General features: G+C 31.5%; 6 protein-coding genes across 6 annotated transcripts; 3 read left to right on the forward strand and 3 right to left on the reverse strand.

Moving 5' to 3' along the window:
- Positions 1-5,466: 5,466 nt before the first annotated feature.
- Positions 5,467-5,787, reverse strand: Bfra_001039 (uncharacterized protein; the record flags this gene model as incomplete). Its single annotated transcript, XM_037331479.1, has 2 exons — positions 5,467-5,613; positions 5,686-5,787. Coding segments are annotated over 2 exons (249 nt in total), but the record flags the coding sequence as incomplete, so codon positions are not given.
- A 1,512-nt stretch (positions 5,788-7,299) lies between these two features.
- On the reverse strand, positions 7,300-8,028 carry Bfra_001040 (uncharacterized protein; the record flags this gene model as incomplete). The annotated part of the gene is made up of 3 exons (XM_037331480.1): positions 7,871-8,028; positions 7,654-7,802; positions 7,300-7,452 (listed from the first exon to the last, which is right to left on the reverse strand). The coding sequence occupies exons 1-3, from the start codon at positions 7,902-7,904 to the stop codon at positions 7,300-7,302; spliced, it is 336 nt and encodes a 111-aa protein (XP_037197813.1). The 5' UTR covers positions 7,905-8,028.
- Positions 8,029-8,243: 215 nt separating this feature from the next.
- On the forward strand, positions 8,244-8,519 carry Bfra_001041 (uncharacterized protein; the record flags this gene model as incomplete). The annotated part of the gene is made up of 2 exons (XM_037331481.1): positions 8,244-8,275; positions 8,297-8,519. Exons 1-2 carry the CDS (start codon positions 8,253-8,255, stop codon positions 8,517-8,519), a joined length of 246 nt encoding a protein of 81 aa, XP_037197814.1. The 5' UTR covers positions 8,244-8,252.
- A 1,279-nt stretch (positions 8,520-9,798) lies between these two features.
- On the forward strand, positions 9,799-10,300 carry Bfra_001042 (uncharacterized protein; the record flags this gene model as incomplete). The annotated part of the gene is given in 3 exon segments (XM_037331482.1): positions 9,799-9,879; positions 10,093-10,170; positions 10,187-10,300. 3 exon segments carry the CDS (start codon positions 9,799-9,801, stop codon positions 10,298-10,300), a joined length of 273 nt encoding a protein of 90 aa, XP_037197815.1.
- A 1,953-nt stretch (positions 10,301-12,253) lies between these two features.
- On the forward strand, positions 12,254-12,974 carry Bfra_001043 (uncharacterized protein; the record flags this gene model as incomplete). The annotated part of the gene is made up of 2 exons (XM_037331483.1): positions 12,254-12,446; positions 12,571-12,974. 2 exons carry the CDS (start codon positions 12,254-12,256, stop codon positions 12,972-12,974), a joined length of 597 nt encoding a protein of 198 aa, XP_037197816.1.
- Positions 12,975-13,642: 668 nt separating this feature from the next.
- Positions 13,643-15,217, reverse strand: Bfra_001044 (putative pre-mrna-processing factor 17 protein; the record flags this gene model as incomplete). The annotated part of the gene is made up of 1 exon (XM_037331484.1): positions 13,643-15,217. The coding sequence occupies one exon, from the start codon at positions 15,215-15,217 to the stop codon at positions 13,643-13,645; it is 1,575 nt and encodes a 524-aa protein (XP_037197817.1).
- Between the last annotated feature and the right edge of the window lie 559 nt (positions 15,218-15,776).

The raw sequence follows: 15,776 nt of genomic DNA on the forward strand, positions 1-15,776 counted from the left end.
AAATATAATAATAATTATATTAAAAATATTTATTATATTTCCAAAAAAAACTAATATAATAAAAATAATACTTATTGAAATTCAGATTCTAGTTAATCTAAAAAAGAAATCTATTTTTAATTAAATATTTATTCGAATAATATATAAATCTCTTTCTTTTTATATTTCTGATATATTTAATATTTGTATACTTAAGCCAATTCAATTTCAATTTATTTATAAAAAAAATAAAAATTATAAAATCTTTATAATTATTTATATAAAAATCAATAATATTATTTTATTTTATAAATTTAATTAAAAAAAAGATTATTATATTTCAAATATAATTTTTATTTTAAAAAATTTAGAATTAGAAATTTTAACTATTTTCAATTATATTATTATAAATATTAAAACCAAATTATTAATTTCTAAAATCTATTAGTAATATTATTAAGTATTCTCTAAACATAAATTAAATATTCTACTTTTTTTTTAATTATATAATTATAAAATTATATTAAAAGAAAAAAATAAGAAAGCCTTTAAATATAGTTTTTTATATAAAATATTCTTTGAATAATTTGAAATTATTAAAGAATATATTATTGAAAACTTTATAAAAGGATTTATAAAACCTAATTAAACTCTATTTATAATATCGATTTTTTTTATAAAAAAACTAAATAAAAGCTTAAGATTTTATATAAACTTTTAATTACTTAATTTTTTAATATATAAAAATAGATATTTCTTATTTCTTATTAATAAAATATTTATATAATTTGTTAATATAAAAATATATACTAAATTAGATATTCAATAAATATTCTATTATATTTATATAAATTCTGTTTTCAAAGAATATACTACTTTTTGTATTTAATATAGTTTCTATAAATATAAAGTTTTATTTTTTGAATTAATAAATAGTTTTATAACTTATTAATAATATATAAATAATATTCTATTTAATTATTTAAATAATTTTTATATTATCTACCTTAATAATATACTAATTTATTCTAAAAACGAAAACAAATATAAAAAATATATTAAATATATTTTTGAATAATTTAAATTTATTAGTTTATAAATAGATTTTAAAAAATACAAATTTAATATTAAATATATTAAGTATTTAGATTTTATTATCTTTACTAAAAAAATATAAATCAATTCAAAGAAAATCAAAATAATTATTATTTAGATTTATTTTATTATTATAAAAAATATTTAATTATTTCTAGATTTTTATAACTTTTATTATTAATTTATTAAAAATTATAATATAATAACAAAATTTCTTTATAAATTTATAAAAACAAATATCAAATTTCATTTTAATAAAATTTATTAAATTATATTTGATATATTTAAAAATAAATTTATCTTTACTCTTCTTTTATAATATTATAATTATATATTATTCTATATACTAGAAATCAATATATCTAATAATATAATTATTAATATACTATCTCAGAAATATAATAATAAATAATTATTAATTATCTACTTTTTGAAAATAATAATTGTTATTAAACTAAACTATAAAGTTCATAATAAAGAAATACTTATAATTATTAAATCCCTAAACTATTAAAAAGCTAAATTTATTAAATCCCTATATCAAATCAAAGTATATATTAATTATAAAACTTTTGAATACTTTATATTAATCAAACAACTAAATATTTGTTAAGTATATTAAATAGAATTATTTGTTAATTATAATTTCATTATTATATATTATACTAAAAAGAATAATCCTCTTATAAATATATTTATATATTACATTAATAAATTAAATTAATAAAATAATATTAAAAAGAAGAATTATTTATAATAATTTATTAAAAATAATTAAATGAATATCAAAATTATATATAAATCTTTATAACGAAATCTGAATATAATTATAAATATTAATATATATATAATTACCCTATTTTTCAATATTATAAATCAAATTATTAAAATAAATAGATTTTATTTGAATTTAAAAACTTTATATATATAAATTATCAAAATATATAGATATTTTATACTCAAAAAAGAATTCTTGTTTTATAATAATCGACTTTATATATTAAATATTAATAATTTATAAATCTATTTAATTTATAAAATTTATGATTTAATTTTAACCATATATTCTAATATAAAAAAAATACTCATTTTCTTAATAAAATAATATTATTAAAATAAAATAATTCAAATTATAAAATAATATATATAGAATTATTATTAATATAAATATAACTTTGTTTTAAAAGATTATATTCCTAATTTTTTATATTTATTATTTATTTTAATCTAAGCTTAATAATATATTATTATAGATTATTATAATTTCAATAAAAATAAATATAATTATAATAATGTATTTATTATAATTAATTAATTTACTAAACAAACAATTTCTATATTATATTATAAATCAATTAATTCAAAAGATTAAACTTACTTATACTTATATTATATTTATAGGTATTATAGGCTTTTAGAATTTATAATCTCTAATTGTAATCCTCAATTTATATTAACTTTCTAAAAAGAATTTAATAATATTTTAAGAATATAAATTAAATACTCAATTATTTATTACCTACAAATTAATAATCAAATTGAGATTTATAATTAATATTTTTAATAATATTTATAATCTTTTATAAATTATTATTAAAATAACTAATCCAAATTCTTATTAATAATAAATTACATTTAACTTATATTTTTATATAAATCTTTAAATAATTAATCTTTATACAAAACTTTATATAACTATTTATTTTATAATTTTTAAAATTAGAAATCTAATTTAATTTTATTAATTAATAATCTAAATATAATTAATACTAAAAAATATATTAAATATAATAAACTAGTTTTCAATTAAATAAAAAAAAATATCTTATATATATAAAAAAAAATATTTTGTTTAATTAATTTATATCATTAATTAATAGATTTCGATATTAGAAATTAAATATAATTTAATATAAAAAACTTTCCAATATAATAATCTTCTAAGAAACTAAATTATTCTATTTAGAAAAAATTCAAAATTATTAAATATACTAGAGATTCTTTTAAATTAGATTTATTATTAATTATAAAAGTTTATTTAATATTTCTATCTAGCAAATTTTATAAAATAATTAATAATTCATTTCCTAAATAAATCCTTGAATTATTATTTTTAATAAATATTATTAATAATACTAAATAAGAAATAGAATATATTCTTATTATTAAGAAAGTATATAGATAATTCAAATATAGGATATTGTGGTTAAATATTAATAATAATTTTATCTAGTATTTCATCTTTGATTTAAAAACTACTCTATATTATTTTTATAACTTCTATTTACAAAATTCTATTTTGCTAGGATTCTTTATACACTTATTAAAATGAATTCGTTTTTATAAGAATAGAAAGAATAATTATAATTTTATAAATAATAATTAATATATAAATAAAAAAGATTGAAAGAACTTCTTTAGTTTATTATTATAATAAAGAAAATCCTAATTTAATAAAAAACTAATAATAAAGATTGAATAAAAATTGAATTACTAAGTTAATATAATAAAGAAAGTCTTTTCCTTTATCTGAGAGATTTAGATTAAACCAAAAAAAAAGCCTCTATAAATACTAATAGTTATAATTAAATGAAATACAATAACAAAAACTAAATAATTTAAATTGAAATATTAATTGAATTCTTAATTAATAATAACAATAAGAATATATATAATAATTATAAGTTTAAAGATAAAACAACTCTTAGTTATAATATATATGATAACAAAATCAAGCTTATACTTAATTTTATTTAATTACTTATAAACTACTAAAAGTTCTGTTTCTATTTAAGTTATAGTGAGTTAATATTATTATTTCAATTTATTTTTTTATTTTATAGTTTCAATTATATAACACTTTATATCTTTTCAAGTAAGAATGAAAAAAAGTATTTCTTTTGAAATACAATTTTTCAGCTTTTTTTATAAATCGAGTTAAATAAAAGTTAGTATTATTATTAATCTCAAAATAGCTAGTATTTACTTTTACTATATTATTATATAGGGTTATAGTCAATTAATATTAAAAAAACATTTTATAAGTATTCTTTTTAAACAAATATTTATATTTATATTTACTAATTAAATAAAGTAAATAGTAAGGTTAATTAGATGATTAATTAGGAAGTTAATAGTAGATATTATTCTTCTTACCAAAAATATAATTGCAAATATAATTAATATAGATTTAATTGTTTTTCCAAACATATTATTTTTATTGTAATACTATCTTTTTTAATAATCTCTTACTCGAAGATCTTAATTTATTAATATCAATAAAACTAATGTTTTTATAATAAACTATATTAAATTTATAATTAGATTGATTTTAATATAAAGCCTTTAAGATTTTCTTTTTTATTATAATATCCCCATTAACCCCAAGTTCATAAAAATGATATACCACTATAACCAATTTGTTAGTAAACTTTGTTTTATAATTTTTAATATAATTAATAAATAAATTATATTCCTTCTTTAAGTTTTATCTTAATAAACAATAAAACAAATATATCTACTAAGCATATCAAATATCACTACCCTCACCCTTATTAAAGTCCCTCCCATCTTTATTATTATTTAACTTCTCTATAAAAACACATTCGCCTCATACAATAAAAAGAATAGATTCTTTTTTTACCACAAATTATTAGGAAAATATATTAACATATCAAATATAAAAGACAAAATAAATAATTTATTATTGTATGTACTATTTTCAGCTGTTTCAATTGTACTAATAATAATTTACTCTTACTATTATATTTTGTTAATAATATTGAAGGTATAATAATAATAAAAAATAAAAGAAAGTAAATGATTAAAAAAGGGTTTCAAAAAAAGAATAAATTTAAAAGATTTATATATCTCAAAAGATTCAAGTTATTATTAGATTATAGGATGGTTTCTTTTATTTTCTATATGTCTTTTTATTACGAAAAAGAAAAACTTATATATATATTTATTTATTATATTATTCAATTAAATAATAATCGATATTATATTATAATCACTAATTTAAATACTAAATAAATAATTATAAAGCTTGAGGGCAAGCTTTTTTAAAAAGAAAAATAATATTACAAATCGTATTCAATTATAATGTAATTACTTATATATACATACATATACATACATAATTATGTATATATAGTTAATATATAAAAACACTCTATAAACACTTTATTCTTGATTCTATAATTATAGATTTTAAGGATAAATTGTACCCTGCTTTTGTAGTTCTTCTAAGGCAAAGTGTTACAGATAGGATTATAGATAATTTATAATCGAATATCCTTATAATAAAATGATTTGAATCTTTTTGTTTCCAATTTTATTATCCTTAATATCATCCTTGTAGTTAATATTGTTTAAATTTGATTAAGGATTCTATTGATTGTAATTAGGGTTATTTAGTTTTTCATTTTCGATAAAGTTTATTTTATCTTCAGAATCCTTTAAATCCTTATTATCCAAGTCCTCATTGTTACTTAGGCAAGTAGAATTGTTTTTAGATAGCTTTCCGTATAAAACAACCTTACCTTTTGATATATCAATTAGCTAAGCAGACCTATAGTCAGTGTAGATAGAGATGAGTATAATCGTTACAAGTGCCAAGTGCTGATTTTCAATTGGGAATGTAGATGTATCCCGTGCCCAATGATGTATGAGTAGAAAAAGAATATCGTTGGTGCCGAGAACTGGTTTCGCTTCTATGATTCGCTCGAGATTGAATCAATCAGTCAAAGTGGTATGTAGATACTATTCAGATATTATTAGTGTTTGGTCTCAATATTTCAAATCGCTATGCCAATATATATAAGAGCCTCTTTTGCTTTGTTTTTGTCCATATGATAACCATTGGCTCGATTATAAATTTGCTTGAATTAGCGAAGATACTAGTGGGTGAAATTAAGTACATGAATCTTACCAGTTTCGCTGATGAATCAGGTATGGGTTGTTACATATCAGTCCTGTATACCACGGAAGTCACAGAATCTAATTTCTATGAACTCTTTGCTTAAACTCAATATAGGCTGTCTAATAGTATATCTTATCCACTTCCACTGTATACCATTGATATTGTCTTTAGTAGTATCAATGTCTTTCGGAGCTATAGGATCGGAATTGTTGAGTTCTTGGATGTAGACCTTATAATCTTCTGGAGTGGATTTCAGTGCTTGTGGCTTTTGACTGACCCTATTGCATCGTTCCAAAAAGCCTTAGAGGTTCTATAAATTATCTTGCGGTACGAGCTCGATTCGAGTATATCTCTTCTGTTTCTGGGGAAGAGGAGAGAAAAGGGGGGTATGAAGGGAAGAGGTTTCGGTTTTTGGGCATTAACGATTTCTTTTCAGGCAGTGCATATATGAGCATAGACATATCTAGATATAAAAGATAAAACATCTAGAGATGGATAGATAAATATAGATTTTGAAGTTATGAATATTGGTTGATGCTAATATCTATCTAGATACCTATGTATTATTTGTTCTTATTAATCAACCAGCTGATCACTTCCCTTTACTTACCTAACAAATAGGGATGGGATTTATATTGTATACTGTCCATTAAGTTTATCAATGCATAGAATTTACTTTACCTAATTTAGAATTGCATACTTTTAGCTTGGGTTGGAGGGAGAGGAGAGAGGCATGAGAAGACTATTCAATGTATAACAAGTTTTCATGTATTTTGTAAGCGAGGGAATTGAGATCTTCAGGGAAAGAAAAGTTAAAATCAAGGCTCGTAGTTATTTCTGCTTCTGACCATAGAGTTTCAGCCGCTCTAACTCCTCAGCTTGTGGGTTAGAACATAAAATCACGTGATACATTGCATTTTTGATTGGAGAAGAGTACGAACGAAGCAATTCGAGTGATCAAGCGGTGAAAGATATTCATGTAGATTGTGTTTGCGAGAGTCAGTTAGATCTACAGCATCTAGGATTGGTATACATCTTCCCGTCACTACACGTAGCGACAGCCTCAACCCACCAGGAAAGGCGGGGTAGAAGTAGGTTTCATGCAGCTTGTGCTTTGTAAGTGGGATAAACTAATTATTCGTGTACGTGATTTTAGGGAGCAGATTCATCAAGGTGCTTAAAGTTCTGAGATCATCATGTAGGCTGCAGTACATCAACTTATTCGCTCGAGCACACTATGATCACGCGGGGATAGTTTTTAATGTTATGATTTTTGAATTTTTTCTATTTTGATTTATCCATCATAAGTGCATATAATTTCGATTCCCATAGGTCAAAAGAATAATGATACTCCTACGCTTCAAACAAGACCGGCCCCGACCAAAACCCCAAGTGACTAATAATCCAGCAACAAAAACCACCAAACCAATTTTCGCCAGTATCCCTGTTTCATTCTGTGATATGAGAAACATCAACTTCCGCCTCTATTGAATTCCAGTTCAACCACTAGTACAACGCCATCTCATTATCTCCAGATCCCATACTCCGCGATAAGCCCCAGATAATCTAGTTGTCTCTTGCTCTCAATAAGAACAATCTTTGTCTATCCTCTGCATTATCTGTAGCTCTGAATTTTTGGTTGACAGTTGATGCACCACGGGTGACTGGAGCGAGCTGAAGGTAGGGGTTGAATGCATCAGTTGATTCGTTGGGGTAGTGACTGTAGAGGAGCCATGTCCGTTGAGAATGAGCCAGCCATCGTTGGAGTCGCTGGAGGAAGCGGATGAGGTAGAGTAGGCACGGTCTAGAGAGAATGTTAGTATATCGTTGAATTATGTGAGATGTGAGATTGGAATGTGATGAGAAGCTTACCAAGACGTGGTTGTTGAGTTGTGGAAGAAGACATAGTGATTTTTGGTGGTGAGTTGTGATTGGTTGGGTAAATGTAAGATATGGTTGTGTTGTTGGAAGGAAGCGGGGTATAGATTGCTTGATATTGGATTGGTTGTTTGGTATTTGATTGTGTGATTGAGTTGAGTGATGATGAGGAAATGAGGAGGGAAACATCGATCAATATATACACTTTCATCAACATACCTCCCCTCCTCCCCTCCATGCCTCATTCTTACCTCAATCCATTATTCTCAATACAGAACCCCCAAATTCTTGGAAAGTCACCTATCTGTGTCAGACAAATTCTGGGCATGACCGAGCGCCATTTGCGGATTCACGACCTCCACATCAGTAAGCCAAGATGGCACTGAACGCAATGGAACGGTACATACATGAAAATTATAGTTTGCCAAGAGATGCATTGTTTCCCCCCAGCTGGTCTCCTACGCTTGCTCGAGGCTTGCTCTGCTTGGAGTCGATGGAGAATGCATCAAGAATGCCGCTACGCATAAGTTTCTTGGCGATGAATATTATCCAAAGAATCTTCCACGCAGAACCTCAAAGGGAACTCCGGGAGCCAATCCGGAGTCGTAATAAGGAAGCATGCGCGGAATCAATGGACTGCTGAATGTTACGCCAAAATTTATCCTTATCGAGATTTCCGCAATCGCAATAAACGAATTTTAATATAATTAAAAAATTCTTTATTGATGTATTGTACCTGCCAAGGTCATTTCAATTATTCCTTGGCAACCCTTGGAGTTGTTCTCTATACAAAATTTTGACATACGCATGTGTTGAAACATCGAATACGTTGTGGAAAAAAAACAGAACCTCGCCACAGTCTTTTTCCCAGGATGAAGGGGTAATCTTCGCTTCGCAATGTTTTGGGGGAGGAAGTACGTACCCGCGACTCCTCTCCTCCAGTATACTCTTTGAAGACCAAATTGTTACAAGCGGTGTTCCGGCCAAGCTACGCACAGAGTCCTACAAACGATCCGATCCGCCTGAAAGTTAACCATATTGGAAACTTATTAAACTATTTAAAGGGAAATGATGGTCTTGGCATCTACGATAAGAGTTTGGTAGATCTTGGTGTTGTGCTAGGCAAACAATTATTGTTCATTCATTGATTTACCAAGCAATTTTAAGTTGATAAACATCGATCATTACTTTATGTACCGACGGGAAACGGTAGTTATTAGTTTGACTGTCAACTTGGCGTAAGGCTTTTGTTTCCAAGTTAGTCTTCTTTAGTCTGTTGAATAGGGATGGAAGATTCTTGGTTGTTTGAATGGTGGTGAAGATTTGCAAATTTAGATCTTCTGAAACATGTCAAGTGACCTATTCTCTCCATACTTTGTATGATTTACAATTTACATGTTTGATGATGAACGACGGTGTATTGGCAGTGTGGGATTTTGAATGGAACATCATTTCATGATCCTGTAACACCAAGAATTCCCAAGTATCTTGGCTATGTACATCAACACTGCCTCACTTTTTTTGCGAGCAACGAGTTCATCCACCAACCACCTTCACATTTTGAATGTGCCCAGAACAATACATATGTGGATATGTTGCACAATTATTGCCATGAAATCTTAGGACTATCGAAAAAGATATGAAATGGATACAAGAGTATGTACGGTATCGTCAGCCAAGTTGAGCCGAGTATTATTCTGTTCCACATTTGATACTTAAGAACTTCAACAATCAGTCTCACTGCATACCTTGCGTTGCAAACCCTCTCGGAAAGTGGCAATTAGTAGCGATGATTATGACCTTGTCGGTCTTCGAAATCTTATCTCCAATATCACTGCAGCAGTGCAGCTTGACAAATTTTCCCTTGGTGCATCCTTCACCTTATTCCCCCCACGGAAATTTTTTCATTGGCAATCTGTACGATGAGATGTCAACAATGGACAGCGAGACGGAAGTACGGAGTGAGAAGCACACGACAATCTCATCAACAAGATGCAAGCTGGGTGATAAGCTGCAACCGCACTTTACCGATGACCCTAGTTCTTGAGGTGACGGACGTACGGAGGAGAAATGTACGACATTTTCATCAGCAACTTCGCAATACATGCACCGGTACTACTACATTCCTTCCGCCGAGCTCCACATTTGATTTCTTCAAGAGATCATAGATCATCTAATATTTAGGTTTTCGGCGGCCAAGGCTGACAATAAGGTAGGATCTTATCAAGAGATCCATCGTGGCGCCTATACGAGACTTTTTTTCAACATCAAGAGTAGATGAATCCACATTCATGGTAACATCACTATCAGATATCGTATCTTCGATTTGAGAGAGTACGAAATGGAGAATGGAACATTGTACAAAGGGAATATCTCCGAGGCTCAGGATCATTTGCCTCTCTCGTTCGAGTGAAGGATTGTTAACTTGGTCATGGTATCTGTGACTCTCAAGGTTGTAGTACTGGCAATGCTACCCTTGCGGGGAACTGTTGCTGCACCTAATCGTTCTTCCCGAAAATTTGTGATATTAAATCTTCATGGAGCTTCGGAGGTGATGAAATGATAGGTTATAATGGGAGACTGGCCATGATTCTCGAACCGGTTTTGTCTCCACTGCTCATAATCTGGCCCGAGAATATGCCTTATATTGCCCGAAAGCGCGATGATTGCTGAGATCAGTGGGTCAGTATGAAACATCTCTTAGAGTTTCTTTACTCGCATAAACACTAGATTCATTGTTCAAGCATATGATCTTGAGTTCTAGAGCGAGATTCCATGATATTCTGTAACACAAGGTTACGACTCACAAAATTCAGTAAGATTCTTAACCGAATCATCAAAGACACAATATGGTTCATCCCGGAGATAAAAGAGCAAAGCCGAGAGTTTTTGGCCAACAAACTCGCAAAGTCAGCGGCTTTCATGCCTCTTCTTGGTTATCATGGGGGCAAGCCCCCAAACCCTCATAGCTCGCTGCGCTCGAAGATATCTCACACAATTTTCGTTGTTTACTATCCTTATAGTCTATGTCCATGGGAGTGGAAATGATGGGTGGGTTTGAGCTCCTCATCTTCGTTGCTCGTTGTGCGCGCTAGGCGACTATCCAAGCAACTCTCATGGTAGCGATTCCGGAGGCTAGCAGCGAGCCGCTTACCAGTACATATTCAGTATCTGTTAAATGATCATATCTATAGTATCTCTCAAGCCTTTAGCTCTTACGCTGACTAGCTAATGAATCTCACTTCAATACACTAATCCCGCAGCTCTTCGTTCGCACAACACAGCACTATCTACTATCGCATAAGTCTATTCTGCCAAAGAGATAAAAGGAGTCAGCACTTCATGACATTTCATATCGGGTCCGGCCATCACCAAGCAGCAAGAAGTCACCAGGAATGAAACAATAACAATCCCCCTATTACCCTGGAAATATCCACGTTTTATAACAGGAACAAGCTTACTCATGCCTATCAGAGACCGCCATAGGCCAAATCACTCTGCATACAAGATTCGAATAATGAGCATTTCATATTGCCAAGCATTCATATCTAATCGTCTAGCTAAATAAAATACAATATTATTCGTTACATCGCACCTCATCTTCTGTGGATTCTTTACTTGATTTCGGATCTCTTAATTCTCTCCTTTGTCCCTCAACATCTCCATACTCTAACAAGCTCTCGCCCCCTCCTCCTCCAACAACCAACCACAGAAAGAAAAGCTAGTGACAACACCTAATAAATAACTCAACCCATTTCCCCTTCTTCCCTTACTCTTCCAACCCCATTGCAAATCCCACCAACACCATCCGAAACTGCAGTCCAAATCTCAAAGCCCCAAATCTAAGCCCAGACTCCTACCAACACACAAATTCTCCGTCAGCAAAAACCTCATGACCTCGCTAAGTAATTTATCCATTTATCCTTTTCCACACACCATGATTCCGATCACATATTTTCGGCAAGCACTTCCGTAAATCCCTGTTTACCCCGGATTTCGGAATTGTGGGAATGTGGCCGGGATAATCTGATATGTGAGGTGAATTCTGGTATAATGATGATGAGGAAAAGGGTGAACTGGTGAGAGATGTATGTTGGATGAAGCGGATGAATGCGCCGAGATAGGTGTGGTTGAGTGTTTAAAGAGGATAGTTCCCGTCTTGTTGATTCTTGGAAATTTGTTCTGGTGATTTTTCTGTGATGTCAATCGATGTGAATGCCATTGGTGATGATCTAAAGATTACAATTTGCATCGCAATTGAAACTTTGTGTCTGACATCGACGCCAATAACCACTATCTATCTATACTTACGCAAAACTCACCACAAACCAGTTACAAAAACCCTCATTATCTCGAAAATATCAAACAAGCACAAAAATGCATCACCATTATCTCCTCTGTTTTCTCCTCACCCTCTTCACATTCATTCTCCCTACATCTGCATCTCCCCTCTACTACTCCCCATCCTCAAGAGACGACAATCAAATCCGATCTACACTTACTACAACATGCTTGAGTGATTATTTCGGAGGCTGTTGTGCTGTCGATGAATACGGCGGTTATGGTTCTTGTATGTAACCCAGTGCTCTTCTGTTTTAACTCTCACCCTCAAACTCCCCATCATCACTCCGTTCTCCATTCTCAGTATTTTTTTCTATTCTTCGCCACCCTCAGAAAGCTAACGAGAAAACTAGGTACAAACGCAACCTTACTCGGGTCCAACGTGCCATGGACTGGTATGCCTACCACCCAAACCGCAAATGAATGGGCATGTACAAATCCAGTCAATGGAACCGTAATTAGTGCGGGGTGTTGTACGTGGAGCTCGACTTATGTTTGTCTCCCATTCTCTCCTACCCCCAAATGGGACGTTGTATTTTCCTCTCATCTTATGTATAAAAATAATAATAAAAAAGTCTCTACTAACCACCTCCCCAAAAAGATCGACACAACCTATCCCAACGGAGTGGTGATTCCTACGCTTCAAAAATCGATGGCATGTACAGCTAGTAACGCAGGACTTTCAAAATCCAAGAGAATGGAAGACAGAGGCGGGGTAATGAATCGAGGTTGGGGTGATGTGTGGTCATTCTGGTGAGTGAGGAATTGCGAACTCGTAATGAGATGGGATAGAATGGGCTGTGGTAATCACTGTAGTGTTAGATATTATGAGAAGAGATGTGATGAAGGTAGAAAGAGGCCTGGATTTTGGAAAAGAATGTTTATTGGCGTGGATATGAATATTAGATGCGAGGATAAATCCGAATGTAAACGACCCAGAAATTACAGAGGTATACACAAAGAAACAAGGGTCATATAGCATATCATAAATGATGAATCAGGATGAGCGGGTATATGACTTGGGTTTGAATCAAGCAGTTAGCTGCCTCTATAGTAACTTCTGCAACAGGCAGTCTGCCTTCTCAGAGACGTCATGTCGCAGGACAAACCTTTCGCCGAATGACTGGCAACTAGACGACACTGCATTGGGCTTATGCCGAAGTTCCCTACCCATTGCATGCAGTTTTTTTCTGAAGATTTTCAGCAAGGGATCTGACACTTCAGATACTTCTAGCGTGAGTTGATATCACGCGAACACACATCATTCTAGGAAGAGATTTCACTTGACACAAAAGTGTAAGGACTTTCCCAATATTGGAACACCATCGTTGATTATTTCCAATTCGCTATGGATCTCGATTTGGATATATCTATCATACATACATACATTCTCCCGGCCTTCTCTCCTTCCCACAAAAGTTCCATCTAATCCCAATACCTAATCGCGCCATCCAACCCCGCCGTAGCGACCTTCGAGCTCTCTTGAGGACTCCACTCCACACAAGTAACAGCCTCTTTACTCGCCTGGAACTTATGGTACATCTTACACTGCTTCCAATCCCAGAAACAAACATATCCACCGCTATCTCCCGAAGCAAGGAATTGTCCATCAGGACTACATGCTACATCGATAGCATAGCCCGCATTATTGTGTCCCTTGAAAACTTTCTTTCGATTTTGACGGAACTTGTCTGTAGCTCCATATACGAAGATATTATTATCAGACGATTGATATGCTACCCATTTTTTAGACGGATGTAGCGATGCACGTGTCATGGAGTACATGTGTGGTTCGGCAATAAATTTGATAGGGACTGGAATATTGTAATCCCAAGCTCGTAATGATTTATCATCAGATGTGGTGATGAAGCGTCGGTTTTCATCCACAAATGTAATAGTATTGACAGCTGCAAGATGGTGATCATATTCTTGTACGAGTTCGCGAGTACGGGTATCGAATTGTACAATCTTCTTGTCTGCCATACCGGCAAGGAATTCATTGCTGTGTTCGGGATCGGGATTGAAGCGAATGACGTGAGGAGTTTTACCAGTTGTGAACCGATTTATACATTGACCTGTTTCCGTATCCCATAATTTCATCATACGGTCGTAAGAGCCAGAGATAAATTGTGTGCCGGTAGCATTGAATGCAACATCTGTTAAAGCTTTCGTGTGACCTGAATATGTTCGTAATAGCTCTCTTGAATGATGAGCATCCCAAATTTTGACTGTCGTATCGGCACTCCCTGAGAGAAGTAAATGTCCGGATTCGGGGAAGAATCGTATTCCAACAACAGGTTTTGTATGTCCTTTCCAAGTGTGTATCATCTTCTTCGGTACATAGTTCTTGAAACTTCCAGCCTCCTTCTTCAGATCTACATCCAGATCCAGCGGAACATGCATGTATGTTCGTCCCTGGTAATCATACTGTTCGCTTCCTTCGAAAGTCGTTGTCTCCTCACCCAATTCTTCGACCTCTTGTCGTCTCGCTAAAGCTTGCGGCGGTGCAGCAATCACAGTTCCACTCTCTATTAGATCCTCCTCCTCTTCAATCTCTTCGTATTCTTCATCGCTTCGTAATGGTTCATCTTCATTAACCTCCTCATATTCTTCCCTTTTGTATTTTGCCCAAGGTCCAACATACGCGTTATCACCTTCCGCTATACTTGAATCTCCCTTCTTTTGTCTTTTACTTCGTATCCTAGCTGCTTCTTCCTTGGCTTCCGCACCTGAAAGATGATTCCCTCTTCTTTCCACCGCTCGATATTGATCTCGAAACGTATGTTCACTAATATAGGTCTCCTCTGCATGTCCAGTAAGTACATTTTTGCGCTTAAGTGAACTTTTCTCGTCTTTGAAAGGATTTGCAGGACCCTGTGTTGCGCGGGCCAAATTATCAGCGCTGTATTGAACTACGGCATGTTCTGGACCTTCTGCATTTCGAGCTATGAGGGCATTTTGAGGTGCCATATTGGGCGGGTATGCGCCAAAGTCCGCCATTTTGAAAGGTTCGATTTGAATTGATGGGAAAAACAGAATCGAGAGCGAATATTTGTAGATAATTATTGTTGTCTTTCTCGTCTCACAAAGTTAAACCTGAGTACAAGGCGCGAGACTATTTTCGCGATAGAACGACGAGGCTGAAAACATAAGCACGTGATCATGCAGGCGATACAAGGCGCAAGCGTTGCTCTATCGATTGGAAGGATCAATCATTGGTTGAATTTTATGGCTTTTATGGCACTGAATAGTTTTCGAAAATGCTAATGAAAGCAAGATATTTGATATCTGATAATCGCAAAATAACAAGATTCATTCATATCAAAAAAAAACATGCCGTTTCTAGCATGTTAGGTATCTATCCACATGAAACTTCTGCACGAAGTCTACTCATTATAGAATTCTCCCCTTTTTCCTGCCAGGCTCGAAACCAATGGAGAGAGCACTACCATTACACCTAAACTACCACCATTCATCCATTCATTCAGCCATACCATTCGTAGTTAACATATCGCAGAGATCATGGCACATATAAAACCTGCCACCCATTTTTCGTAGT

This window comes from Botrytis fragariae (genome assembly GCF_013461495.1).
Source record: "Botrytis fragariae strain BVB16 chromosome Unknown tig00000001, whole genome shotgun sequence".
NCBI classification, from domain to species: Eukaryota; Fungi; Ascomycota; class Leotiomycetes; order Helotiales; family Sclerotiniaceae; genus Botrytis; species Botrytis fragariae.